The sequence below is a fragment of the Calidris pugnax genome, unplaced genomic scaffold, assembly GCF_001431845.1.
Source record: "Calidris pugnax isolate Ruff unplaced genomic scaffold, ASM143184v1 scaffold27, whole genome shotgun sequence".
In the NCBI taxonomy this organism is placed as follows: Eukaryota; Metazoa; Chordata; class Aves; order Charadriiformes; family Scolopacidae; genus Calidris; species Calidris pugnax.
In genome coordinates this window covers 19,472,882-19,500,558 of record NW_015090893.1, presented here as the reverse complement: position 1 = coordinate 19,500,558, position 27,677 = coordinate 19,472,882, and the positions used below count along the sequence as shown (strand labels likewise).

The 27,677-nt window shown below is 52.2% G+C and overlaps 1 protein-coding gene and 1 long non-coding RNA gene across 2 annotated transcripts in view; one reads left to right on the top strand and one right to left on the bottom strand.

The window, feature by feature from the left end:
- Positions 1 to 27,677, bottom strand: part of SH3RF2 (SH3 domain containing ring finger 2) — a 38,813-nt gene that overhangs the window by 8,720 nt on the left and 2,416 nt on the right. The window contains exons 2-6 of the mRNA XM_014948258.1: positions 14,254 to 14,523; positions 9,693 to 10,016; positions 4,236 to 4,330; positions 2,097 to 2,267; positions 374 to 594 (exon numbers count right to left, since the gene is read on the bottom strand). Of these exons, the coding sequence (XP_014803744.1) occupies positions 374 to 594; positions 2,097 to 2,267; positions 4,236 to 4,330; positions 9,693 to 10,016; positions 14,254 to 14,523 (1,081 nt within the window). The remainder of the gene's footprint in view (positions 1 to 373; positions 595 to 2,096; positions 2,268 to 4,235; positions 4,331 to 9,692; positions 10,017 to 14,253; positions 14,524 to 27,677) is intronic.
- On the top strand, positions 21,761 to 24,333 carry LOC106891600. Its single transcript, XR_001412729.1, has 3 exons — positions 21,761 to 22,026; positions 23,497 to 24,096; positions 24,198 to 24,333. It is a non-coding gene; the product is annotated as an uncharacterized LOC106891600 (long non-coding RNA).

Genomic DNA, 27,677 nt, shown 5'->3' with positions numbered 1-27,677 from the left:
TGGTTACCCAGGGTGTGTTGAGCCCCATTTGAGTGGTCGGTTTGGGTGACCCAGCTGCCATCGCCCCAGGGATTAATGCCCTGGGGCTCTTCACCATCAGCCTGGAGGGCTGTTGGGGCAGCCTTTCCTGCGCTGAGCCTGGGAAATGGCATTTTCCTTGGTGTGCAGCCCCTTGCCCGCGGCAGGATGCTGCTGCCTGTCCCTGGCACCCCCCAGCCCTGCAGCAAGAGCTGGTTTCACAAGGGGGATGCAGCGGGTGACAGCACGGTCACGCTGTGTCTTTTATGGCTCTGGCGCTAATTGCAGGCAGCCAGCGTGGACTGGGGGGGATGCATCTGGCTTCTCCCTCCCAGAGACCCCCTGAAGCACTTACTCTTCCTCGTGCTGCCCCGTCCGCGCCGCAGCGACGCCTGTCCCGAGGCCAGCGCGCTCCTCCCGGGCGAGGGGACGGGCACGGGCAGCAGCGCTGGCTTCAGGGGTCGGCTCTGTCTGGGGCCGTTCTCCGAGATGCTCCCCTGGGAGGAGAGCGAGGAGGTCGATAGTGTCCAGGAGGCGTACAGGGAAGGCATCTTCGAGTCAGAGAGATTAGGTTTCCTGTTTGAAACGGGAAAGAAAATGAGCTGGGACTAGACTTGTGGTTTTGTAAGGAAAGGAGGAGTTTGCCCAAAAGGGAACTCTGTGGTTTTAAGGCACCTGTGCTGGTCCCAGGTCAGGGCTTTGGTGGGAAACGCTGTGGACCCAAAGTTAGCTCAGGTTTCTGATTCCATTATAACGAGGGCTTTCATCTGTCTGCACCTGATTTATAAGAAATCATTCCCAAATGGGGTTAGGATTTGTTACAGTGACCCCATGGCATTGCAGAAGGGATCTCTCCTTAAAGGAAGGATGAACCATTCCTCTGATTCTTTTTCGGGGGGTGGAGGAAGGAGTTATGGTTTAGGAACTGTGCAGTGATTCATCAAATAACTCTGGCGTCAGTTGTGAAGCAGTTTCCTGAGGAGGACAGAGTGGCAGCCCCAAACCCTGCGCTGATGGTTGAGGCACTTTATGAGGCTGTTTTGGGTGATGGGCCGTGCTCTCCATGATGTGTTTGCTGTTTATTGGTGAGGTGGAGCCGCGGTGTTATGGGAGGCTCTATGGGGAGGAGATGAGCTGGGGGGATGGAGAGTAATCACTAGTGCTCCTGAGTGCGGGGAGGGTGCAGGGGGATGATGCTGGGATTAAACAGCACCAGGACCCCTGGCCTGACCCCAGCGATCTGGCTGAACCACATACCAGTCCTGGGAGAGGTGCCCTGACTTATCCCCGCTTCCTATTTGCAGAAGCAGAGCACTATGTTTCTAATCTTCTTTCTGTCTCTGCCCAACCTGAGCCTGTCTCAGGGGAACTAAGGGAATGGGCAATTTTTTTTCCCTCTCCTAAATTGTATATTTTAATTATTGCTCTTTCTAATGTGTGTTTGTTTAGCTAGATCAATGGCGTCCAGTGATTAAATGCCTGCTCTAAAGACAGTATTTTGACTCTAGAAGAGGCTTCAGCTTGTGGTTTCACTTCTGGCAGGAAAAAAAAGAAAGACCGGAGTCATCCAAAAGGAATAAAGGCGAGTCCGAGCACAGACACGCTGCCGTCCATCCCGGCTCCAGAATAACTCATCAAAATGTGCCGCTTGTCTCACCTTTGGTCTCTGCCAAAGTTCCTGGACTGAATTAAACAGTCACGGGAGAAGCTGCTGATGCCTCTGTCCACATCCCAGTGTAGAACCGGTGGATGAAGGCTGATGATGTGCTGTTTGCTCATCTGGACCGTGTGTCCCCTCCGAGGGGAGCACTGCCAGCCCCCTCTGCTCCCTGCCCTCTCCCTGCTGTTGGAAGAGATGGGATTCCCACATGGAGCATGCAGCTGGGTCAGTGCACAGAGAAATACAGGGAATGAGAGCTGCCCAGGGTCATCCCACCCGGGCAAGGGATCCCCTGCCCTTGGAAGGGCCTCAGGAACCCCTCGCAGTGATTTCTCTGCAGGAACGAGACCACCCCAAATCCTACATGTTACCCACTCCCCTCTCCCCATGGTTTTGTTTCAAGTAAGAAGAACCAGACCTGAAGAGGGGAGCGACGTAGTTGCTGGGGAAGATGCCCACTCTCCCCGTGACGAGGGACATGCCCCGCAGCCAGCCGTCCTGGTCCTTCCCAAAGACACGGACCCCTTCTCCCTTCTGCAGCTCCAGCTCCTCCGGTCCGTGAGCCGTGTAGGAATGGAGAGCCACACACCTGGGGAGACAGGGGGATCAGGGGGGCAGTGACTGTCCCCTGGAGCACATTCTGAACCTCCTGGGTTTGACTCAGCTGCAGAGCGGACGCTGCTGCCCTTGGGTGAGTGGCGGCTGATGGCCTGGAGCCTCCTCAGCCAGCGCTGGCATCAAGGATTTGGGAGCTGCTGTTATTGTGGAGAGAACTGTGCAGGGAAGAGACTGCCTTAACTTTAGGCCAAAGGGGATATGAATAAAAGAAGAGCCAAGAGGAGTGGAGAACAAAGCAGATCCCATCAGTGGTTTCTGTCCCAGAAGCACAAGCCAAGGGCGATAAGCGCTGGGGAGGAGAAGGCTGCTGTTCTCCTCCTGGCAGAGTGCTGGGCTGGTAACGTGCCTGTCCTCAGGCACAGCAGTGAGAACGGGGGCAGGGACAGCACTCTGGCCCAGCGAGAGCATCGGGGGCACGTTCTGCCTTTGAAATAGGTGTGAGAGGCCTTGAGCATTGGCTGGAGGGGCTGGAGGCGAGAGGAGCACGGCTCCTACGGCTCCTACAGCACCATCTTCCTCCCTCCCCTCTTCCTCCTCTGGCCTGAGCCCTGCAGGGACCAACACAGGGACTTCAGTTGCTGCCACTGGGCAAAGGAGGAGGTAGAGGGCTCTGCTCTGGGCTGGCAAGGAAACTGAGCTAGAGATTAACTTGAGATCCCCCCCTATAACCCTCTGTTGTTATTGTGGGACTATGAGGAGACACAGCTTTGCTCTCCCCAGTGTGGCCACACACCAAAACAGGAGCAAGAAAATGATGTACTTTTCAAAACTTTCCCCTGTTTGTTCTTTAAAGAACTTTAATTTGTCTCCAGAGTAGCACTTATAATTTAATTGCGTGGTTGTTGTTTTTTAAGGGGAGTGTGATCTGCTCCCAAATATGAGTGAGTTACAGGCCAATACAGCAATTATCAGATATTATTTTAAAAATAGAAAGAGCCAGACTAGTTGTCTAGATAGTCAGGGGCTTTCCCATAACTTTTAAAAACATTTCTCTCTCCCTGTTGTTCAGAGCAATTGCTTGAAAGTTTGATTTGAAACGCCTGTTGTCTTTACAGTGACTTCTGCTCCTGCCCCGTGCAGGGACGGGGCACGGCGGGCGTCAGGGGCTGTGACTCTGCCGTGGTTTGTCACTTGGTACAGGATTCATCCTGAAGGGCAGGATGTGCAGATCCTGGTTTGATATCGTAGGGCTGAAAAAGGAGCTGTGCACAACAGGCAGCTGATTGAGCTCTTTGATACAATCCTCATTCTGCAAACGATTTTAAGGTCTTAGGGGTGTTTTTTGTGCTGAGGATTGTGTGCAGTGGTCCTGGGTGACCTGTGCTAATGCACGGAAGCAGCATCGTGACCGTAGCACAGATTTACAGGTACTGCTGGTATCTAAGTGTCCCACAGCTCTTTCGATACTGGGGAGGTGCTAATTACCATGTAGGCAGGTTGTTGCTGTTTGGTTGTTACTGGGTACCTCACTACAGTGCCAAGCTGATGAAGCTTATCTGGAGGAAAACAAATCATTACACTATATTATCTGCAAATTTTAACTCTGGGAAAGTTCTAAAAGATTGGATCATTCAAAACACCGCTAACCTTCACTGTTTTAAAATAAATAACTTGAGGCACTTAAGGAGTAACTAGTTTCTTTATATTTGAAAAAAAACCACCAACATACTGTTGACAAATGGGCAGAGCTCTGTGTCTGTAAATGCTGAAGCAGGGAGTGGGGTGCAGGGAGGGTGCCCCTGTGGGAACAGGATAATTGAGTCTCTGTGACCCCTGTTTATCCCGGGCAAGCCTGTCCCCGCGTGGATGGGAGCCCCTGGGGGCTGTGTCCTGCTCTGCCGTGACCTCCCGCCTCCCCAGGGCCTCGGGTGGGATGGGGCTGAGCTGAAGGCACAGAAAATCACCCAACCCCCTCAATGGTTGCAGTTTCCTTACGTACATATAAGCTGACACATGGTGCTGCAGGTGGGGCAGGGTGACAATGGCTGCCGAGGGCCCCAGTGATCCTGGCGCAGCGTAGTAAGATGCACTGACCTATGGGGAGAAAGAAAGCGAAGAAAACAATATATTAATCTGGATATAGGCTTATTTTAGCCTATATGGAAGAGCAGCTACAAGCATTTCACATGATTCACCCACCCTTTAAAAAAAAAAACAAACATAACAAACAACAAACCGAAGATGTTTCAGGAGAAAGAAGTTTGGAGCATTTGACAAAAAAAGGACCAGGCAGTAAGAGGAAAACCCCCTTCACCACCGAGATGCTTTCCAGATTCATCCACTGTCCTCCAGGAACGAGCAGCACTTTGGGAAAGCAGCATTTCCAGCCCAGACTTTGCTACTCAGGAGGAAACCGTCGCGCCTGCCAGGTGAGCACTGGGGTAATCACTGCTCTTTCACTTCTTATTTACTCAGCCCCAGCTGGGAGTATCGGCATTGTCTGAACCCTAAATAATGCAGTCCTTACCCCAGTGATCTTTTAATAACTATTATTAAAGCTGTGGTGTCCTGAGGAGCTCTGCAGCCCCGTGCGTACGCCGGGTGCCACACCGGGGGCGGGGGCAGAGGTACCAGCTGGGGCGTGCGTTTGGTTTGGGGTGGCCCTTCCCCCAGCCTCACTTTGCATCTATGGAGAGGTAACCGTGGTGCCCCCTCTGCTCTCTTGTAGGGCTTTTGCATGTTCCAGGGAGGAGCCAAGGTGAGGAGATAACTCCTTGGACCTCCTTCTTGTCCCAGTGAGGATGTGGGCAGTGTGTTGGGCTGTCCCCGTTCCTCTGTCCCTCCACATCTCACAGGTTGAGTGACATCCACCCACTTGGGGGGTTTCTGAGGTGGGGTCCTCTGCTCGACATCCCACTGAGCATCTGGCCATTACCCCTTGGCCCCAGAACCTGCCTGAGGGTGTTTCTGTTCTTCTGAGTTTGGTTTTGGTTACGTGTCCTTTGTGCTCACTGGGCTCTGATGTGGTCCCACCACAGGCAGCTGTGCCCGCCTCGTGTGGCACTGATCTCTGCAGAGGCTTCACCTCCACAAGGGGCTGCGAGGAGATGGGGCTTCTGTTCAAAGGGTGAAGGCCATCCAGTAGAAAGAACGGAAGACATTTCTGCAAATGCCAAGTTCTCAAGTGAGAACGGCCCTGCTCTCCTGCCCTGCCGATGGAGAAGGAAATAGGACGATCTCTGTGAGGCTGATAAACTCTGCACCTCCATCGCCAGCATGCTCCGTGGGCTGGAGGCAGCTTCCAGATGGCTGATGTTCCAGCCAGGAACAAGACATGGAGATGTTTCAGTCGGTTGTTGGTGTGAAATAGGTTCCCCCGAGCCCTGGGGTGATGGGGAGCACAGGCAGTGTTGTCCCCGGGGTGATGGGGAGCACACACGAGCATCGTTTGAGCGTGTGGCGCTTGATCCGGTGCCCCCGGGACGTGCTCTCGGGCTGATGGATTCCCTGCAAAAGCTTGGCAGTGTGTCCCGGGGTGAGCTGCTGTGGGCAAACGGGTCATCCCCACCTGCCCGAGTGTGAGCCGTGTCCAGCGGCTGTCGGGAGATGGGAACGGAGCTCCCAGCTGGGCGGGACGGCGGCGGCAGCGTCCCCGGGGAACCCCGGCCAGCGGGAAGTCACCGGGCGGGGATGTGGCTGGCAGCCACGCTCTCCAGCAGAGACCACAGGATCGTTAATGATGCGAGTTGTCAGGGCTTTAATCTCTTACTCATTTCAAATCTAATTTCTAGTGGCCATGTCTGTAACGTGGTGCTGGGGCAGTGGCTGAGCAAGGACCTCGGGGGAAAAGAGAGTGACTCACCAGCTCTGCTGCTCTCCAGTACATCAAGTTAATTAAAAACCCAGCAACTGCAGCTTCTGCCTCTGGACCTGGAGTGGCAGGTAAAGCTTCACACCATCCTTGTGTTCCTCGTTTTCTAGTCCAGGTAGGGTCAGACCAGGCTCTCATATAAAGTTGATTTGAAATTATAATTCTCTTTAATAATTTTGGTAATCAAAATCTTTGAAATTTGGGGATTTGGAGTTTCTTTTTTCTGCACTGGAGCAAAATGACAACCTTTTGCTGGTTTTTCTGATGGACCTGTGTTGAAATGTCTACTTCTGGATGGAAAGCTTGATATTTTTCATCTCTCTCTGTTCCCCCTGTGCATGGATCCTTTCAGAGCCAGCATCAAAGCTGGGTTTGTGTTTTCAACAGAGAGGAAAAAGGATTGAACGAAGTATTTTCCAGCTGTGTATGATTGATTTCAGCATTCACTTTTGCTAATCTCCTGCAGGTACCTTGCAAGCCCTTATAAGTACAAAGAGCTTCATCCCCTGCCTCTCCTTAAATTCCTCTCTTTCTTACTCCATCTCCCATCCAGCTCGTTGCCAGCGTGGTTTCTGCAGCTCCTGCTGACACAGGCACTTCCCTGTTGGGTGTTCACGAGACGCCTCGTGGGGAGGGAGATTTTCCTGGATCCATCGGGGGCGGTTGGTGCTGCTGGGAGCTGGGAGCTGCAAGTTTCACATCACGTATCCCATAGAAAACCCGCCTGCACTTGGTGGCTGGTGTCAGGTTTATCAGCTTTGCCGAACGAGCGGTGAAGGGCAGCAGTGGCTCCTGGCCGGGTGTTTCCTCCCCCACCTACCCCCAGAGCAGGGGAATGAGCTCAGGGGTGACTGGGGTGACTGGGCAGAGGTCCCCTCTGCTGCTGGGGCGGGGAGGGCGGGCGCAGTTCGGCATCGCTGCAGCCCTTGCCCAACCAGCACATGCACAGACACGGTGCCCACAAGCCCTGCAAACTGGTTCTGGCTCCCGGCCTGGCACCGCCAAGGGAAGGAAGAGCAGGAGGAGGGCGGGCGGGTGCCGGCTGTGGCCGGTTATTCCCTTTTATGGCCTGAAATGAGCCCGACCTGATCCTCGGTGGTGGAAAGGCCGGGCAGGGCGTGCTGTGGGAAGCCCTGCAAACACCCAGCACGGCCCCTTCACCGTCGCTTCTGAGCCTGCGCTTTGTTCTGCCTGTCCCCGAGGTGCCTCCAGCCATCGCTGGAGACGTGACTCTGCTGGGGACGGGGTGCTCTGGGGGGATACTAGACCCCAGCCTAGGACTTGTGCTCTGGTGAGTTTTTGGGGCTGGCAGTAGGCACGCAACTGTTCATTACTGCCCAACTTCTGTTTCATCTGGAGTGGCATAAACCCAAGAAACATAGATCTTTTCCTTCTGAGTAATGCTGTGGATATAAAACTAATTGCCATGGCACAGCCACGCTTTCAGAGATGAACTGCTGTTTTTCCAAAGCCTCAGCACTTACTGTTGAAGCTGAACTTCCACCAGAAGCTGCTGGCCAGCATCAGCTCTCGTCTCTCCCACTGCTCCTCAATCCTGCACCTTTGCTCTGATGATGAGAGCTGCCTTATCAAACCCCCACAGCTTCCCCATCCATTAATACCAGGAGAAAGGCTGAATGACCTCAGTGGGATACGGCCAACACGCCTGGCAGCACCTATCTGGGCTTGCAAAAGAATCTCAGCTTTACCGGTCGGTCGTCGCAGCCCAGACCCAGAGATGGTAAAAGGAGGAGCTGTAACCTGTGTGGCCCCGTGAACGGCACAGATCCTCCAGCAAACCTCTGGGAGCAGATCTGCTGTCTAGAAGAAAGGAGATTCCAACCCTTCCGAGGCAGCACGTTAACACATCCACTCGATCGCTTCTGCTGCCGACAGCAGTTTACACTGAGATGTTTTTGGTAAAATTATATTGGGTTTGTGAGACATGATACCATTTCAATTGAATTATAGTTCTATCGTGAGGCTCCATGTCCTCTCACATACTCCAGGAGCTGACATCCAGGGCTCTTTGCAGGCTATTGCGAGGTACAAAATACCTGCTGGCTGTTATTGCACAGACACCACACTACCAGGGGCTGGCTTATTGCTTTATAAAACGTTAGAGCAGCCCTGAATATGAAAGATGTCATACAAATCTAAACAAAACCTTTTTTTTTCTACCATTTCAGATGATCTGTGAAGATTCCATACAGAGATCTTTAACCGAAGTGTGGAGAAGGAGTGAGACTCTGTTCCTCCCAGAATGAAGAGTGGATGTAGTCCAAAAGGTCAGTCTACATTTATTATCTCAGCCCCAAATTCCATTTCTCTCAGCAGAGTCCCGGGTTCAGACTACAGACAGAGGCTGTGTATTTGCCCTCCTGCAGAAACCTCCCTCTAGTCGTGGGTCGGGGCGGGCAGGGGACAGGTTCAGGGCAGGGCAAGGGCCCCGCTGGGTTTTCAGGAGGGCTGGCAGCCCCTCTTAGCAGAGCCAGGAGGCTTCAGCATTTCCGTGGGTGCTATAACTGATGGGTGTATTGTGAGGAAGCCTGTCCTGTCGGCAGTTTGCCTTTGGAGAAAACTCCGGGGATTAGGGCATGGTAATGGAGCTCCGGCTCCCCTGGGACCTGTGTGTGCCCCGATGGGCAGAGCAAAGGTAGGGTTGGAGGTACCCAAAGAGCTCCTGTGCTGAGATTTGGACTTTTCAATTAAAGCTGGTGCTTATCATTGCGGATACGCATTGGGGATGTTGGGAACTCCTTGTATGCTTGAGACTTACCAGAAAAATGGAAATACCAATTAATAAGAATAATAGGTTTCTACTTCCCTTTTAAGCGTGGGATTAGATGAAAAGGCCATTGAAGCAATCGCAGGCAGGACAGACCTGCTCAGGACGATGCAGCCTCCTCTCTGAGCTCACCAGGCTTTCATGTGCTCGGAATTCAGGGCCTGACTCTGCAGGTCCTACTCTGCCGGTGCGACTTCATGGTGTGAAAGAAGCTCAGAAAGGCTCATCCTCAAAGTAACACGGGTGAGCGTGGCCGATGGCTGGGTTTAGCTTTAATTTTGCAAGTGCTGAGAAATGTCTGGTTTTGATCTACGTCGTTATACAGCAAACCAGATGTTTGCAGTGTGAATTCAGGCGTGTGCACACACCCACACACACACATACATGGCTGTGAATGAGCTCCCGTGGGAATCGTGTTCCTTACTACTTTCTAAACTGAAATACATTTTGTTTTGTGTGTTAAGGTCTTTGCTTTCTCCCACTGTCCACCTGGAGCTCACTGCAGCAGGGCAGAAATTGGGATGGAAATCTGCTTTATCCATGTTTAGTTACTCTGATAACTTAATTTCTGTTTTCATGAATTCCCTTGGGCTGCTGAACTCTGAAGACAGCCCTTTCCAATTCAAAAAAAGGGGAAAAAGTCCCAGCAGCCCGATGTGGATGACACCTGACTGATGCTATTACTATTGGTGCACTTTAGCTTCTGGACTTGCTGCCTGTGCGTCCAGTGCTTCTACCCAGGATTTGTGTTTTGGGCTCATTCTGCTCCCACACCATCCCCGATGCCGCTTCCCTACCTGGAGAGGTGGGCTGTAGGGAAACTCCGCTTTCTCGCTGCTCTGGGTGGCCACGGTGGGGTTGCTGGAGCTGATGAGGACGGGGGAGCTGATCTCCAGCGCCTGCCGCTCGGTGGGTGCGTGGACCATCCTGTTGAGGGTGTTGAGGGCGGTGGTGATGGAGAACTGCCGCAGGCTCTTGCGCCGGGAGTCGGGCACCTTGGGGAAGGCCGGCGAGTCCGCACCCTTGGCTTTGGGAGACGCCGTCCGTAGGGACGCGCACTTAAACTGAGGGGACCAGTGGCTTTTGCTGGTCTGGAGGAGCTGCCTGGCAGTGGTGTTTGGCTGGAAGAGAGAGAGAGATGTGATGGCAGGGTTCAAAAGTCATGCCTAGCACAGCGCAGGTTTCCCTTTTCCCTCTCTTTTCCAACCTGTCAGCAGGTTTCAGATGATGTTGCAGGTGATCTTTAAAAACTTTAAAAGCTCAGTCATTCTCCTGATGCATTTTCAGTGACAAATCCCTAATGCAAAGCTGACAGCAAAATTAAAATTAGTTTTAAAAACTTATTGCTTAGAGAACTCGTTCCTGGGGCTGAGTGCTCCCCCCAGCACTTTACCAAAGGCTGTGTTTCTTGTGAAAGCCCTTGCCTGGCAGAGGTTCTGGGCAGGGGAGAGCTGGCCGACTCCAGCAGCATTATAATAAATTTAACTCTAAATAGAAGGGACCTCTGGGCACATCTCCCTTTTCTGCTTCGTGCTGCCATGCTTGGGAGCGTCTCACAGGACATCGGAGCTCTGTAGCTGGCATTAAGGCGTGAGCTCAGAGAAGCCCTTGCTGGTGGTGGCTTTCCCAGCAGAAGAGATCTGCCCAGTTACCTCTCTACTGGCCAGAACGTTCACAGCTTGGTCCTGCCCCCGGTCCCACAGAAAAGGCCTGGCTGGTACCCGCTGGCTTTAGGGAGGGAAGAGTCAGGCCCTGAGTTTGCATACGGGCGATGCTCAAACAGTATTTCTTGGAAACTGCTGATCACACAGTATTAATAGCAAAGGGCATGTGGTGACAATGTTTTTTACCACGATGACTGCCAGAGGAATTAATCATGATTTACTGCTGACATTAACGAATTGCAAAACTTGGAGATTCTCACCCACTCAAGTGAGGCAATGTGCCTGGCTGAGCTGAGCAGGGATGGCTCTGACGCGGGAGAGGTGTCTCTCCAGCATCATCATTTTAAAGCAGGAATTGTTTTCACATTTCCCTCCTCCTCACCCCTTAAAGCAAGGTTTAAAAACAATAGCGTGTGCATATGTACACATATAAGATGGCAATATTGTAGTTTCTGTATGTAATTAAAATTAGCCTAAACAGGAAACATTTTTCTTCCCTCTCTAAACACCGGGGGACGCGATGAAATGGGGCACAAACCTAAGCATCAAAGCCAAGAAAAGCCTTGCATCTCCCCAAACAGACCTATCTTTGCCTTCTCCATAATTAATTTCTAGTTCCTTGGTGGCTTTATGTGGCCCTAGCTAACTTATTTCTGTTAATGCCAGACTTAAATAAGTAATTACTGAAGCTAAAATGATTTCATTAAATGAAAAGACATTCTACAAAATATATTAGAGCTTCAAATAAGATGTCTTACCAGTGTCCTTTCATAAAATAGCCACAAAGAAGTGCTTGCTGTAATTATGATGATTACAAGTATTAATTTTATTTCTAGGAATTCTTGTTGGTGCCATTTACACCCAACATCTCAAGCTAAACTGCAGGAATACAATTAATGTCTAGACCAGCGCTAACGAAGCACCGTCAGGGAGCGGGCAGCAGGAAGGGCTGGGAGCCGGAGCGCCGGGAATGCTGCTGTGCTGGAGGGGGGGACACCGGGGACACCGTGACCGGCAACGTCCCCGCAGACCGGTCCAGCCAACAGAGCCTGGCGGGACCTGCTTACAACAGAACCCCTTGAAAATGCAAGTTTGGTATTTTGGCTGAATTTGGCATTTTTGCCCCTATTTTTTTCCCCATTTCAGAGGATCATTGCAGTGAGGGAGAGGCTTGCTGTCTGCAAGGCCCAGAGGCAGCGTGAGCCGTGTGGGGCTGGGAGGGGGGCTCTGCCCCCCGGTGTCGGCCATGCCACTGCTTCTGTCTGCAAGGCCCAGAGGCAGCGTGAGCCATGTGGGGCTGGGAGGGGGGCTCTGCCCCTGGTGCCGGCCGTGCCCCTGCCCGGTGTGCCGTTGGGTGGGCACGGCCAAGGACAGGTCCCCACACCACACACACGGTGGGGAAGGTCCCTGCTCTGTCACCTCACGTGCCCTCTGGGCAGGGAGATGCTGCCACCCCGATGGACAGGAGCGTGGGGAGAGGGGGGAGGTCGGGTGGTGGTGGGCTCACCCTGCCATGGCAGAGACCCCCCCTGGACAGCCCCAGTGCTGCCGCCCCGTCCAGCCCCGGGGACACCTTCTGCAGTGTCCCTGCTCCCCATGCCAGCCTGTCTGGCCTCACTCAGCACAACGCTCTAGCTTGTCTTTAATTTAAAGGTGTGAGCGTGGCTGGACTGGGACCGTGGACACAAGTCTGACGGTGAGGACATGAAAAGCCTTTGACCTGCTGGATGGTCTCCATCGCGTGGAAATGCCTCTGGAACTGCCACACACACAACTAATAATGAAAACGGCATTTTAGCTACGAACCAAGCACAGACCCCCTGTACGAGTGTGGAGGTAACTGGTGCCACGCTGCCCAGAAGCTCAGATGGCTGTTTCAGGGGCTGAATTAACCTGGCATTGCTGGAGTGTGGGTATTTGACATACTCCGGAGGAAATCAGCTGGTTTATATTGACTGATAGCTCCATCCCTTTGGAAAGACCTACACTCCTGAGCAACACAGCAGAATTAAGCCTTGTTAACTTTTAAGATGTTTTGATTTAATCTTTTTAAGGATATCTGCCACTTGTGGGAGGGATGTAAGGAGAATTTTACAGAAACAAATTTATGTTTTTCTGTCTTCTGAACTAATGCACAAAGTTTGGAGCATAAATTGCAATGACTCCAAGGTTGAAGGGGCCAGAGAAGAATTCTTCCCACTGGCCCAAACATCCTGCAGAGTACATGCATAAAGTTTCCATCTGAACTGGTGGAAATTTTGTGTTAATCTGGGAGTGACTCTCAGCTTTCATTTCTGTGTCTGAATGGTAACTGCTGCCTGAAGAATAAGCAGAGATTGCCAGGTGGGATGGCACGTGAATCCCTGCCCCAATCCCCAGGTGGGCTCGCTGCCAAACAGCCCGCCTGGAGGACACGGCACCGGCGCTGCCGGGGGGAGTTACGGAGGAGCCTGCTCCAGCCTTTGCCCTGCCCGAGGCTGGGGCAGGGGGACGCTCTGGCCTCTCTGCAGGAGCCTTTGTGCTCCCCCTGCACTGACTCCCCGGGTGCCGGCTTTGCTGCAGGAGTGGGGACGAGCGGAGGCTCCTCACGCAAATACACGGCGTGAGTAAGCCCTGAAACAAAGAAAAATAGAGTGAAAGAGAAAAACAAATGCTGACGGCAGAGGCGCCTCCTGCTGCAGAGTGGATCCTCCTGCCAAAGGGGGGCTGCTGGCTGCCCAGCCTCGCTGCATCGGCAATACCAAGCTGAAAGCCCACATTTCGTAGAGCTGCTGGTGATGTGTGATGCTGCTCTGAGCTGATTTTTCTCTTTTAATTCTTCCCCTTAGTCAGGAACCACAGCTGGCTCTCGGACATTTGATTTCTCCTGCCCCCTGCCAGCCACCCCACATCCAGCTCCTGTTCCTGGGGACACCTGGGGCTCTCGGACATTTGATTTCTCCTGCCCCCTGCCAGCCACCCCACATCCAGCTCCTGCTCCTGGGGACACCCCACAGCCTCCTCCTGCCTCCTCTTCCCAGCCGTGAGGGTGAGGAGACCACCAGGTCTGTGCTGCCAGCTGGACGGAGAAAGAGGTGATGTCTCTGTGAGGACACTGGTGCCTGCAGGCAGCGCTTTCTGTTCCACTCTGCCATGCCATGCCATGCCTCACCTCTGTTTGCCAGGACAGGGACAGGACTGTGCTGGGAGGTGCACTTACTCAGAGCCGCGTGTCCTCTAACAGCAAACACAGGCTCTGTAGCCTTTGGGAATAAAGGGGAACACGGTGACAGTTCAGGTGTCACCCTGCTCTACAGTGTTCAACCAGCACCAATGAGGTACCCCAGACCCGGAAGCAATTTCCATTACTATGTCAGTAGGTTTTGTTTAGAGACCTCTCTGGGATGTCTGAGTGCAGATGCCACCAACAGCCACTCCTCACCCACGACAGCAGCCTGGGCGAGGAGCTGAGCCCAGGGACCGCATCGCTGCTCATGGTGAGCACTTCCATCCCTCCCTGGATGCCCCTCGTCCTGCACGTACCCCTGGGTGCCGTGGGACAGTGGGGTGGGTTGACTGCTGGTGTCACTCTCTGAGGGGGCTTGGGAACCTCACTGCTTTCCAGAAGGGAGCTCTGGTGGAGCTGGGGAGCAGCAGAATGTAGGCAGCTGAAAGAAGAGGACGGGCCAGCCCTTGGCCACCGTGGGGATGTTACCTTGTGAAACGTCAGGCAGTCCTTGTTCTCCACCTTGTCCCTGCTCCTCAGGTCAAGGCCGTAGAGAGCTCTGCCCAGGGGCGGTGGCAGGGGCAGCTGCTTGATGACCTGCACGGAGCTGGCGGGGAAGACGCCGCTGACGCCGTTGACCTCCCCCAGGTACCAGTTCTCGTCCAGCTGCCGGAGCAGCAGGATGATGTCCCCCTTGTTGAAGCGCAGCTCCCCGGGGTTGTGCCCTCGGTAGGTGTACAGCGCCTTGGCTCGCGGGACCTGCGGGACGAGAGGCAGCCCTTGCAGTTTGTCCGTGACAGCGATGCTTAACATAGACAGAATTCCCCAAAAGCATTTGTAATTACTGGGAAAAATTTAGAGGTCTAAGGCTTAAGCATGCGTTTATTGGGATTAACTACCCACATCCTTTCTTGATGTCTTTTTCTAATGAAGACAAGCTCCAAAATACTTACACTAAATTTGTATCAAGATGAAAAGCAGGCTGAACTTGTTTAAGAATATTAAGAAACAATTAATGCATTAAACTAGTCTTCCCATGAGATCTTATTGCCTGCTCTAAGGTAATATAATGTCTAACGCAATATCTATTTTAATGAACCCAGGTATTTCTATGTCAGAATGACCGGAGGTCGCAGCCACCGTCCAGCTGACCCAGGGCTGTCACCTGCAGTGGCCGAGTGTGGGTCTACAACCCAACGGGAACAAGGTGAGTGCGGGTTCTGCTCTCCTGTGGTTATCAACAGCCTGTGGCCGTGACTTTATTTCGGTCTTTAATCTGGGTTACAGGAAGAGAGGCTTCCTAATGTTATTGTTGTTGCAGCATAATATGAGAAAGGAGAGATATACCAAAACCAGAAGAGATGAGGGAACTTTGCCATCTTGATTCTCATCAAAATGAAGCTGCAAAGTCAAATAACTGCTATACTGACCCTTATCTATAGTAGAAAACTCAATTTAACACACAATGCCAGAGCTCATTTAGACAGCTGAATAAACCCGAGCTGTGCCTGGCCTCGGTGCTGTGAACCCACGAGGTGCGGCTGGAGGGCAGCCTGAGGGGCGTTTTTCTTGGGAGAAGTGCAGATAACAATGTTTTCTGTGCTCTCTGTAGCTGTTCTCGGTGTGCATCTGGGGGGGCCTGGACGCTGGGAACCAGCAATGCTGAAAGGCTCGATCTCTACATACTTGTGTTAAGGAGAGGATGGAGATACCTTCAGCACATCTGTTGTACTGGGTCCCACACAAGTGCATCCTAGAGCCAATGAGCAACCTGTGTTTGTTTATGTTTATTGCCACATGCAACATCACAAACCTATAAGAAATGCAAAACACTGAGAGTTAAGCTCTGTCCTTCTGCTGCCCCTTTGCCTGGGAGCGAGTGCTGCTCCTTTAACTTCTGCTCAGCCCTGCAGTGCTCGGGCCGTTTAACTGGGGATCATTGTATGTCCCTTCCAACTGAAATATTCTGTTCTGTGCTATTCTGTGTTACTCTGTGCTATTCTGTGTGCTTGAATGCTGTGAGAAGGTGTGCTGCCTTCACAGGAGGGCTGCCAGCACAACCCTTGTCCCGACATCTCTACAGACAAGTTAGCAATAAAGGTTAGACGGGAAAATATCCTCCCGTGGGTTTGTGAAGCCTCGGTCACTGAACAATGTGGCTCTCATCCGTACACAGGGGTTCCATCCCGCACCGGGTGAGCGGTCCTTCCAGTCTCACATCCAACTGGAAACAGCCACCGAGACAAAGTGCTCGGCTCTGCCTCTGGGAGAGATTTCTCCTGAGCTTGAGGCAAGCAGTGATTGCTTTGGGCATGAAGTGAGGCAGCTGTAGCTATTTTAAACTATTGTCTGAGCTGTTAGAGCTGCAGATACTGCTCCTTCCTTGAATTGTACCAGATTCTTGGGTTCAATAGTATCTTGTGTTGTGGTTCATTTTTTTAGTCCCTTTTGATGAACTGTTTGGCTGTTTCTGGCTTTGGGAGCTTCCCTGCAATTGGAAGGAATCTGGAATTTTAAGGGGAAAAACCAAATCCTGAGCTCCACATCTATCCTCTTGGCTGGTAGCACAGCTGCAGGAGATACATGCTGAGAAAAAGGGAAGCCAGGATTGTCCCCAGCTCTAGAGCCTTGACCAGTTTTAAGCAGAGGTGCTGGTGCCTGGGACAGCCAGGGACAAGAGGTTTTTTAGCTGCTTCTGTGCCAGACTCTGCAGATCTACATGGTCCTTCTCCACTCTTTGGGATTTGTAACATCATGTGTGGGACTTCAGGAAAAACCTTTGCAGCTGATTTAGGTTTTGGGAAGGGAACACCTTCCAGCACTCCCAAACACTGATGCTTGGTAGGAAAAGGGAACTGAGAAGAAAAAAAATTTATGTAGTGTGTTTACTTCAAAGCATTTGAAACAGGAAACAATTAGTTGAATGTTTAGTTCTAATTAACTCATTTTGTCTGTTAATTTGTGCTAACAGTAAGTGCACGCACTTGGCTTAGTGACACCCAAAGTACGTTGCTGGGAAAAAGGAAGATGCTGGAAGTGAGACATCTGGCCAGCTCTGCTCTCCATCAGTGCCCTGGAACAGGGAGTGTGCCAGGGCCAGGGCCACAGAAACTCTCCCTGAGCCCGCGCCTGGACGGACACACGTTCCTGTGCAGAAAAACAGTGTGGGAATAGAGGATTATGGGAGGGGCAGCTCTCCATCGGAAAGACTCCGAGACAGACGCTCTGGTGTCAAACAAGGACAAGGAGCACAGAGAGAGAGACCTTTGATTGCCTCAGGAGCGACCAGAAAACAAACAAGACTCATGCAAACTGCAAAAACAGGGCTTGTAAAGGAGGAGCACAAACGTCCGGGGATGGTGAGAGAATGGTTCCACGGGAAAATAAAGCAAAACATAAAAGGCATCAAGAACGAGTTATGGAAATGTATTAAAAACAAGAGAAACTCTGAAGTGAAATGCATGCCTACAACTAACTGGGAAAAGTGAACAGCAGTGGGCTGCTCAGAGTCTGGAATATTCTCTCTTCAGCAAGAAGTAGGATGAGATGAGACAGGAGGGCAAGCTGGAATGAATAGCTGAAAGCATGTTCAGGACAGTAGGGCTGGCTGAAACTCACCCCTCCTTTCTAGGGTTCTAATTAACAAAGCGTTAGTCTAGTACTCTGCTAGCAAAGAGGAAGTGTATTTCAAAAAGCCATAGCAATACAAAGCGTTTGTTTTGGAACCGACTGAAATTTACTTGAAATTAACTTTTTCAAGATCTTCATCAAAAAAAATCATTCAGCTCAAGTAAATTTTTAAGGCTCAAGTCAGATTTTTCCAAAGTCTGTCTTTGCTGCTTGGTTTGGGTTTTTTTTTTATATTTTGTTTGTCTGTTCAGATACTGAGCCAAAAATATCGCATTGATTTCCCAACTTTATTTAGGATATAAACCAAGCCTTTATCTACCCACACGGAGCAGCCGATGTGGTGTTTACTGCACAGGGCGCTCTCCTGCTTTGCCGGCCTCTCGCAAAATAGATCTTCAAGCTGAGGTTTTCAGAAAGACGTGCATTGGGGTCATCGTTTTTTAATGTGTTCATGAGCCGTAGGAAGGACAAGGAAAAACAGCAGAGCCCCCTTGCAGCACACCCCCCCGGGGCTGGGGGAGCAGCAGGAACCCGCTGCTGCTGGTGGCTCCTCCTGGTGTGAAACAGGCAGCTGTGGGCGTATCTCAGATCTGATTTTCTTTCTCAGGCTTCAGCTGGTTTCTGTCCAGTCTTGGATGTACAGGATCCTCTGCGAGGCATCTGATTTGCTTTATTCAAAGTAGGTTAATTGCGATGGCAGAAACTGGGGTGCTAATTAAGCCTGGCGATAAAGACAAGGTGCCTGGAGGTAGCTGGCTACGGGCTGAGGGCAGAGGGAAAGGCTTTTCCCGGGTGAGGATGCGGTCCTGGGCGTGGGGTGAGCAGGGACTTGGTTTGTTTGGTGGATCTACCTCCCGTTAGCATGTCCAGTTGCTTTTGGTTAACCCAAGGCAGCATTTTCGTTTAGCGGGGTGCCAGCAAACTCTTCAGCCAAATATTGTCAATTTGGGCACACTCCCTGGCTGCAGGGCTCAGCGTCTGCCTTTACATCAGCTGGGAAACCACTGTGACAAACTCTGTGAAAAACTCAGCTAACGGTAGTTGCAAATTTGGGTAGAATATTTGCTGCCTGGTAGCAGAGAGGCAGCAACTACAAAGAAGGGACCTCCCTGGTGAACCATGGGATCACAGAATCACAGAACGCCAGGGTAGAAGGGACCTCAAGGATCACCTGGTCCAGCCTTTCTTGGCAAAAGCTCGGTCTAGACAAGATGGTCTAGACAAGAAGGGAAAAGGCTGTTTTTCCCGTGATGCCATGCAATACTACAGCTACAGTAGCAATGCTAAATTAAATAAATAAAAGAGAGAGGAGAGTCTTTTATGTTCACCTCTGTGAAAGCCTCTAAAGCCAGTGGGAAGCTGAGCAGAAGAAGGGGATGCCACAGGACATGGAATTGCTCACTGCTACTTCTCAGGCGACTGAGCAGACGGGGACCAACAGGATGTTTTGCCAAGACCTTTGGGCCAAGGGCAGCCAGTGCTCCTGAACCCAAACCCGGGGGGGTTTGGTGCTGAGGAAATGCTTTTTGTCTGCCTGCGGTGCCCGTGGCTGCTGCAGGGAGCCTGGCCTCTCCCGGAGAAACCTTTCCCTCTCTGTTTTCTGGGTGGTTGTAACTTTTTCAACTCGGTCTCATTTTTCCTGATTTTTTTTTTTCCCCCCTCTGTTTTCATGCCTGAGTGAGACACGACCCTACCATCATGCCCCCAGCAGGTATTTCAGGCTCTCCCAGTGGCGAGAGACCCCCCCCCTTGCCGTGGGGGTGCCTGCGGAGCCGCTGGGAGAGCCCCGGGCGGTGGAGCCAGAAGCTCCCTCTCCAGGTGAGATGCTTTTCTTTCCAGCAGGGGTGGTCGTGGCAGAGGTACCTCAACACCTTGTCCCCATTCTTAATGGATTTGAGGTCGATGAGGGAGAAAAGATTATTATTTTTTTTTTAAATACTATTTTTGGCATTTGGCATCAGCTGTGCTAGGGCAGCCATCCAATACATCTGAGTCTCCCTCCGTACAAAACAAAGCAGCAAATTAAAAATATGTACATGTGAGGAAGCAATTCAAAGCATCTCTTCATAGCTGGGAGAAATGCACACTATAATTATCTTAAATGAGCTAGTTATAACTTCCTCGTTATTGGCAGTGGATTAATGTAAGACCACACACTCATAGCACTGGTATTTAAAAAAAAAAAAGAGAGAGAGGAAAAAGAAGAGTGTGAGGCTGGCTGGGGTGTGGGTCACCAGGGAGAAACATTACGGATTGCCAAGAAAGGAGGAAAGCCAAGCCAGGGAGCGCAGGGGAGGGCAGAGATTTCTGATGGAGGCTGTGAACACCCCTAAACTTTGTTCCAGGCTCCCCGAGGAGCAGCACGGCCCCATGGTGATGCTGTCCCTGCAGGAACAGACCCAGCCACTGCCTGCGACACCCCGGGTGAGTGGGAGGATGAGGCCAGAAACATCCTGCACCCACCTGGGCTTCATTTACTGCTTCACCTGTTTCCCAGCAAGGCTCATGGTGAATGACTGCAGCGAGACCCCGCTAATGGTGTCAGATGGGATCTGCTCCTTTCCCAGATGCTCTGACTGCGCCAACATCCACCACTGCGTTAGATGAACACATGGGATGAGTGACAGATTAATCCTAATTATTGCTGTTGATGTCCAGGGGTACTTCCTTCTGATTTACTGCATGCCAAAGGGAGGAGAGCAGGAGCTGTTTAGAGGAGTAAGCCCCAGAAGTGTTGCCTGCTGGGGACATCCTCGTTCTGGCACCAGTGTTAGACTCGGTGCAGAGGGGAGAGGTAGCCCCATGCTCTGCGTGAGCTCTGCCTTCCCTCCCACCCCAGCACCCCCATGTTTGTGCAGAAGAGCTAAGTATCCGTGCTGAGCAGAGGCAGTGATATTCCTGTAGATACATGATTTCTGTAACACATAACAGCCTCCTTGAGAGGAATGATTTATTTCTAGGATAGTGCCAGGAAGAAGAGAAATCCAGTGCTGGATGTCTTCCAGTTTGATTTTTCTCTCACTGGGTTCTGTGGGTTCAGTTTATGAGTGTTTTTTGATTTTTTTTGCATTCTGGAGCTGTTTGGAGCAGGACTGGTGTCAGTGGGAGGGGACTGGCACCCGGGGCAGTGCAGGGGTGCCAGAGCCAGCATTCGCCAGGACTTGCTCTTCAGGGAAACACGTTGAATTGGATCCTGTGAACCTTGAAACTCCATCGCGCCGTCTCTTCGCCTGGGTAGCAGGAGTCCAAGTGCAGCCTAAACATTAAACTGAGGTGCTCGAAAGAACCTCCCACCCAGAAAGGTGCCACTGTGGAGCAAAGAGTCAACACTGAAGGATGGAGGAAGCTCTTCCTGCCAACGCTGTCTCCTTTTCTTCAAAGAACTGCACAGTATGGAGAGGTGGTAGGCAATGGGTGAGGGCATGTTTCATTGCTCAAGATCCACAAGTGAGCTGTGGAGGCATACCAGGGTGGCTGAAGAAGTGTTAGAGCATCTTTGCTCCCAACTGCAGCCTGGGGTGACCTGTCCATCTCTGCAGGGGGATGCTGCATCTTCACATGCAGAATATTCAATGTATGTAGGAGATGGAAAGTTTGTGTCCTGACCACGCTGCGCAGGCAGGGAGGGTGGTGAGGATGGGATGGCCAATGGTCCCCACTCTCGGGGACTGTAGGTGTTAACGGAGGCAGCTGCTATGCCAGGTGCTGGGCAGCGCAGCCGTGAGTGATTTCTGCCCTGGAGAGCAGGTGATCCAAAGGGACCGCTCAGGAGAAGGGTGGGGAGATGGTGCAAATGCCATCCCTGCCTTACCCGTGGGGATGGCACAGGGGGGAGCAGGAAAGACCCACCCGGAGACAGACAGTGACTCCAGGACAGATCTGAGAGCTGACGAGCAGTGATTTACACACCGTGCATGGAGAGCTGGTTATTATCTACAGACTGACGCCAAAGGACACGCTGGCTTTTCATAAAGAGACATAATCAATAACAACTGCCATCCATTCTGATTACTAACTTTCTGAAGCCGCCTTCAGCATCCTGCCACCAACTGCCCGCATTTTGATGGGATGAATGAGCCCCACATCGTCTCCTTTGTGTGCTCTGCTAGCGCAGTTTCAGAGCTCTTTAGGATCCAGTCGGATGAAAAGAGCTATTTGAATGTAAATTAATTGCCATTACAATTCTGTTTTTCTGCTTTTCGGCAGAGGAGATAACTTCAGCCTTGTCACAGAGAACAAAACCATCAAAAGTGAACTTGTCATTTCAATCTCTTCATATAATTATATTCTGAGGATTCAGACAGTTGGGTGGTTTCTGCATTATTTCTCCCTGAGGAGGACTGCTCCATCTTCCAAGCACAAGCAGACTGTGTGAGCCAGCGAGAAGAAGTCAGTCCCCTCCTGCTCGGGCCAGTGCTGGGGCTCACCAGGTCACACAGAGCAGCTTCTGTCAGGGAGAGACTGGGCAGATGCCGCCCCAGCGATGGATGAGCCCTGGAGGAGCGACTGGCTGCCTGTTGGTAACGTCCCACGGCTCTGGAGGAGGACGGGGCTGGATCAGGCTTTACTTTGCCTGTGTGAAGCCACAAGAGAGATTTAGGTGGGCAGGAGGGGTGCTGAGGCACATGCAAGGTAGGAGTTCATAGAATCCTAGAATGGTTTCGGTGGGAGGGGACCTCAAAGCCCCCCCAGTGTCACCCCCTGCCCTGGGCAGGGACACCTCCCACCACACCAGGTTGCTCCAAGCCCCCTCCAACCTGCCCTTGAACCCCTCCAGGGATGGGGCAGCCACAGCTTCTCTGGCCAACCTGGGCCAGGCTCTCACCACCCTCACACCAAACAAGTTCTTCCCCACAGCTCAGCTCCATCTCCCCTCTTGCAGGGTCAAACCCTTCCCCCTCCTCCTAGGGCTCCCCTCCCTCATCCAGAGTCCCTCCCCAGCTTTTCTGGAGCCCCTTTAGGGACTGGAAGGAGCTCCAAGGTCTCCCTGGAGCCTTCTCTTCTCCACTTTGAACCCCCCAACTCTCCCAGCCCCCCTCATAGCAGAGGGGCTCCAGCCCTCCCAGCATCTCCGTGGCCTCCAGCCCCACTCCAACAGCTCCATGGCCTCCTTGGGCTGAGTTGGGCCTGAGCGTGGCACTGCTCCATGGCTGCCTGGTGCCAGCCCCATGTCATGGTGGAGGCGGCGCAGGGCCCGTGCAGTGTTCCTGTGTGAGGAGAGGGGGAGGCGGGGGCGGGCGCGGGGCACAGCAGGGTGATGCTGGGGACCCATGTGTTGGAGCTGCAGCGTCGGCACCAAACCTTTTCACGCCTCTTCCCCTCGTGGCTGCTGCTATCAGACATTTTGGTCTCTGCTGCAGTCAGCAATCCCAGGCAGTGGTTAAGTTGTGTGTCATAGTTTTAAGCCGCACAGAAAACAAACTGTGTCAGCCCTCGGCGTGCCCGGTCATGATGCTCTGCCTCAGCACTGCACTTCTCAGAAGTGGCTGTTTACCGGGCAGGGAGGGAACCTGTGTCCCGCGCCCCACTCCTGCTCCCGGGCCCTTTCCCTGCGCTAGGAACGGGACCAGCGCTGACGCTGCCCGCTCCCCGTGCTGTCCGGCATGGGGCAATGGCTGCTCTGCAAGCCAGCACAGCGCTGCTGGCCATCAGGGGATGAGGGATGGCACTGGCGGCTGTGAGGGGATGAGGGATGGCGCAGGTGGCCGTGAGGGAATGAGGAATGGCACCTCCCACCCCCTGGGCAGCAGGCCTGCAGAAGGTGGATGTCAGTGCTGTGTCCCCACAACCATTCAAAGCTGCCTGGGCTCCTCTGCACCTTCTGATTGCCCAACAACTCAGGATTTAGTTTACACATTATTTCAGGGAAATGCCTAATGAGTGATGGTACGTCTCTCCATTAGCCTGCCACCTCCGCTTAGTGGCCATTTTGATGGTAAATTAATGACTGTCATGAAGTGATGGCCACCAGCTGGGCCTTGCCTCAGCCGTTGGCCAAGACCAGGGAGGTCACTGTCCGCCTGGCCTTGGGTGTTCTCATCTTGCCTTGGGGCTGGCAAAAGGAGCTGCTCTCACCTTTCTGTATTTATTTCCATTTCCTAGGGCAGACCGACTGACTGCAGCCCTGTTACACAAGCCAATGCAGTTCCCCAACAGAGGAGGCTTGCTCCTTCCTCCCTGCAAAGCCAGGGAGAAATTCTGGGCCCATCAGTTGCTCAGGGCCCAAAGAGAACCCTTTTAAAGGGGCTGAAGGAGTTTGAATGCCTGAAAAGTAATAACAGCAGAACAAAGTCCAGCATTGTTGGAAGTAGATGATCTTCAAGGTCCCTTCCAACCCAAACCATTCTATGATTTAAGAGCAAGCACCGCAGTTTTCCTTGTGAGAAGGGCAGAGGCGAAGTAAAGGACGGCAAGACAAGGTTTAGTTGGCAGCAGTGAATGGGGCTTCTCCCTGCCAAGACCCAGCCTCGCCTCTCTCAGGATATTTTTCAAATCCAACCCTGGCACACCAGCAGAGCTTCACCTCAATGGGCCTCTTTCTGCTCCTCCTCTCCCTTCCCTCTGGAGGGGAAAGTTGCAAACTCAGGCCAGTGACCATCTCTGTGGACCCAGGGATGGTGGCCAACTGCCAGCGGGGAAACTCTGCAAGAGGAGGAGGGCTCTCAGACTTTCAGCCTCCTCGCTGACCACGATACTCGGCAGGTGAACGCGCACACTGAGAAACCCTGTTCTATTCCTGACTTGCCATCTGAGCCTGACTCATTGCCTTGGTAACAAATTAAAACACTTTTATGTGTTTGCAGCTTGGTACCTTATTTTGTAAAACCAGGGAAACTGGCTCCTGATGTTGGCCGTGGAGGTCCTTTGGCTTTCCCCCGCCCCGAGGAATCGCCAGGAATTGCTGTGCCGGTTGCCCTGGCAAGGAGCCTTGCACCCACCAAAAGCGCAGAGTGGGGTTTGCTGGTAACTCAAAGAGACCTCAACAGTCGTGGGGTGATCATGCACCCACCTCAGCCCTCTGCAAAACCGCCCCTCAACACCATCCAGCCTGGCTTCAGTATGACAGCGCTGCCTCCCATCTACAGCACAACCGGGTGTTTCATCCTCCATCTCATCAAAAAGGTATTTTCTTTTTAAGCTTTCTGCAGGGAACCGGACCTACCCCTCATCCCCTGGCTCCAGGCTGTGCTTCTGTCTTAGGCCACTCTCCCAGAGAAAGGAAGGAACGGCTGGGTGTCCTCCTGTGTGTAACACCAGCCCTTCCTCATGGCTGCAGCTACTGCAAAGCCTCTCTTCTTGTTGCACACACAGCTTCTGGGGTGTGTGTTGTCGGGCAATCTGTATCACGGTGACCTCACTCTCTTTTTGCAGTAGATAAAAGTGCGAAAACTACATGCAAAGGAGAAAAGTGGCATTCGATGGTATCCTGTACGAGGTGCCAGCCAGCACTGCAGAACCAGTTCCTTGGGTCACACTCAGCGTTTTCCAGAATGAGACAAACCCTGGTGGGATGTGGCTGTGGAGGTAACTGGGGCAAGCCCTTTCTCCCAGGAGGTCAGGAGACCACACAGAACTTTTAGCCAAACAAAGCAGCTCCATTGCCAGCTGAGGGACACTGTGGCACGAGCAGCCACCACCCACAGCAGCAGCACCTCCTAAGGCAGAGCCAATGTGCCAGAGTCCTGGGTTTGCAATGCTTGGATAGTGCTTGTCCAGCCCAAGGTGACATGCCACGCATAGTGAGGTCATTATTTTGACTGTACAGGAACCACTGGGGTTTTTCTGGGGGTGGGAAGGGTGGTTTGCACAATGTGTGGGTCAGGAAACGTGTTTGCCTCCACTGGGCGCAAATATGAAGGTTGCTTTGAATAAGGTTTCAGAAAGATCCAGCAATCCAAGTCCTGTCTGTCAAATCCAGAGAGGAGTTGGAGATGTTTCTGGAGGAGAAGAAAATACCAAGACACAGGCACTAAATATAGACGTCCGTGTGAAGGTGGCGACGTTGGAGTGCGGTGTATTTTTATCCCATTAGAGGTGTTATCTGTCTATCTCCCATGAAATGCTGGAGGGGGGTGTTACAGCACTTGCTTCATGCAAAGAGAAAATAGCCGGAGTCACAGTTAAATCTGTGTGGTCTGTGTTTTCCAAAGGCGAGCTGTCATACTCGGGATTTTTCTCCTCTGGCTCACTGCCCCGTGTTTGTTGCATGACAAAGTTCATCATCCAAGTAGCTGTTTAGTGGCCGGGGTGGATTTTTGCTGTGTGCAGGGTAGGGTTTAGGTCTGCTGCTCATCAGAGACCTACGGGAGCTCTGTGTGTGCCTCAGCACACACCATCCCGTTGGTCCCTCCCCGTGCTTGGCGTGCGTTGGGGCTGAAGCCAGATAAGAAGGATGCTTCAGCACAAGACGTAACCACATCTGGCACATGCCAGGGGCGGTTCCTAAGAGTTCAAAGGCTTCAGCGTAGATTATTTACGCATTCACCTCCTAGCAAATCCTTTTATTCTTAAATTCCAGACAGTTTATTACGTGGAGATCCTGAAAATCCAAAGACTTGTTCTCTCTGCATAGATGCTAAAGATCTTAAAACCTGGCCTGACGCCCCGGGAGCAGGTACAGGGGAGTGGTCCCTGCCTGGTACAGATATGCACAAACCCACACCGTGCCCACCCCGTGTGAGTACGTAGGATGAGGATTCAAATGTGATTTAAGTACTAGCAAGTAAGGAATAGTTTGGGATGGGCTGTAAATAGAATATTCCCTGGTTTTTAAGGACTGGCTCTGTGGAATTCCTGTCTGAAAACTGAGTATTGTGCTACTGCTAATTCAGCAGCTCTGCTGGAGCCTGCTCGCACGTCCCCCTCAGAATGGTACGGGTTCTTGGCTTGCTTGGTGGCAAGGGGATTTATTCTACTTTTTTGTCTTCATGGATGCTCATGGGGATGAAGAGCAAAAAGCTGGCAAGGAAACACCTCTGCTGAGAAGAGAAACTTTGATCAAACTTGTGATTTTCTCAGCTCCATGGAGTAAAGGAAGTTTATTTATAGAACGGCTTCTTTGGTAAACACAAAACACGTCCTGTATCCTGCTTTTGATGGCGTATCTGGCTGCAGCACAGCACGAGGCACCTGAATTTTATTTGCTTTGTAGCATGAAGCAGTGTATGGTATTAGTGGTAATTAGCAGACTACGCAGATTGGGGCAGTCTTTCTCTGGAGAGCACACAACCTTCCACTGCAGTTGCAAATGAATTCTGCATTGTCAAGTACCTGAGAAGCAGCTGTGGTGGGACCAGCTGGGGTGGGATTATCTCTGGTGGGATTAGCTGGGGTGGAGCAAGATTGCATGATGGCTATTTTTTGATTCTTGACAAAAAGCATCTTTTCCAGGGATCAGATCATCTGGTGGCCTCTGCTCTCCCAGGTTACTTCACAGGAATCCCCTGAAACTCATGTGCTCCATGGTGTGGGAAGAAGTCACCCGTATCACCATCTCTTAGCACCGCATCCCCACTGCCGCCCGGTGAAGTGACTTCAGGGGAGGGTCCACGGGCATCAGCATCCCCCTGCAGCACCCGGGGTAACGCCTGGGCCCGTCCGCAAGTATTTAAAACCACCAAAACCAAACTGTGACCAATACGTCACATTCTTCACCTTGCAGCCGAGGATTCCAAAGTGTTTTAGGATTAATTAACTAATTAAGTCTAAGAGCATTTCAGTGTAACGCGTTTTTGTATCCCTCCATGGAGGCATGGGAAGTCAGGGCTGTCCTGGCGCTGCAGGAGCCTGTCCCCAGCCCTCACTCACTGCTGCTGCCGGTCCCCAACCGTTTGGTTTTAAAACGCTGTTGGGAGATGCAGAGTGAGAGATGTTCCCTTTATATAACACCAGCAACAAGTTCCTACCTGTCCTGAGAACTTGTAAAGAAACGTGAAATGGGTGAGAGAGAAGAAAAGCGTATTTGTGCTTTTGTATCTGGGGCTGGGGGAGTTCAGTTGGAGAAACTACAAACCTTCTCATTTTCAGCTGAAATGTGGCCCATGATGGCAGTGGCTGGAAACTGCCTCTCACTGACGGTTTGTACCTCACACGAACGGCACCAGGACCCCCCTGTAGCCCCCCTGGAGAGCTGGATCCCAGCGAGGGCCCTCGCTGGCCACAGCTCTGCTGCTCGCGGGAGCCCAGCTGATGGCCCAGGGCCCCGTGGCGCAGGCTGCCGAGCCGCACCGGTCCCTGTGGAGGGGCCCCAGGACTGTGCTCGCCCTCGCCCCGCTCCGCTCTCC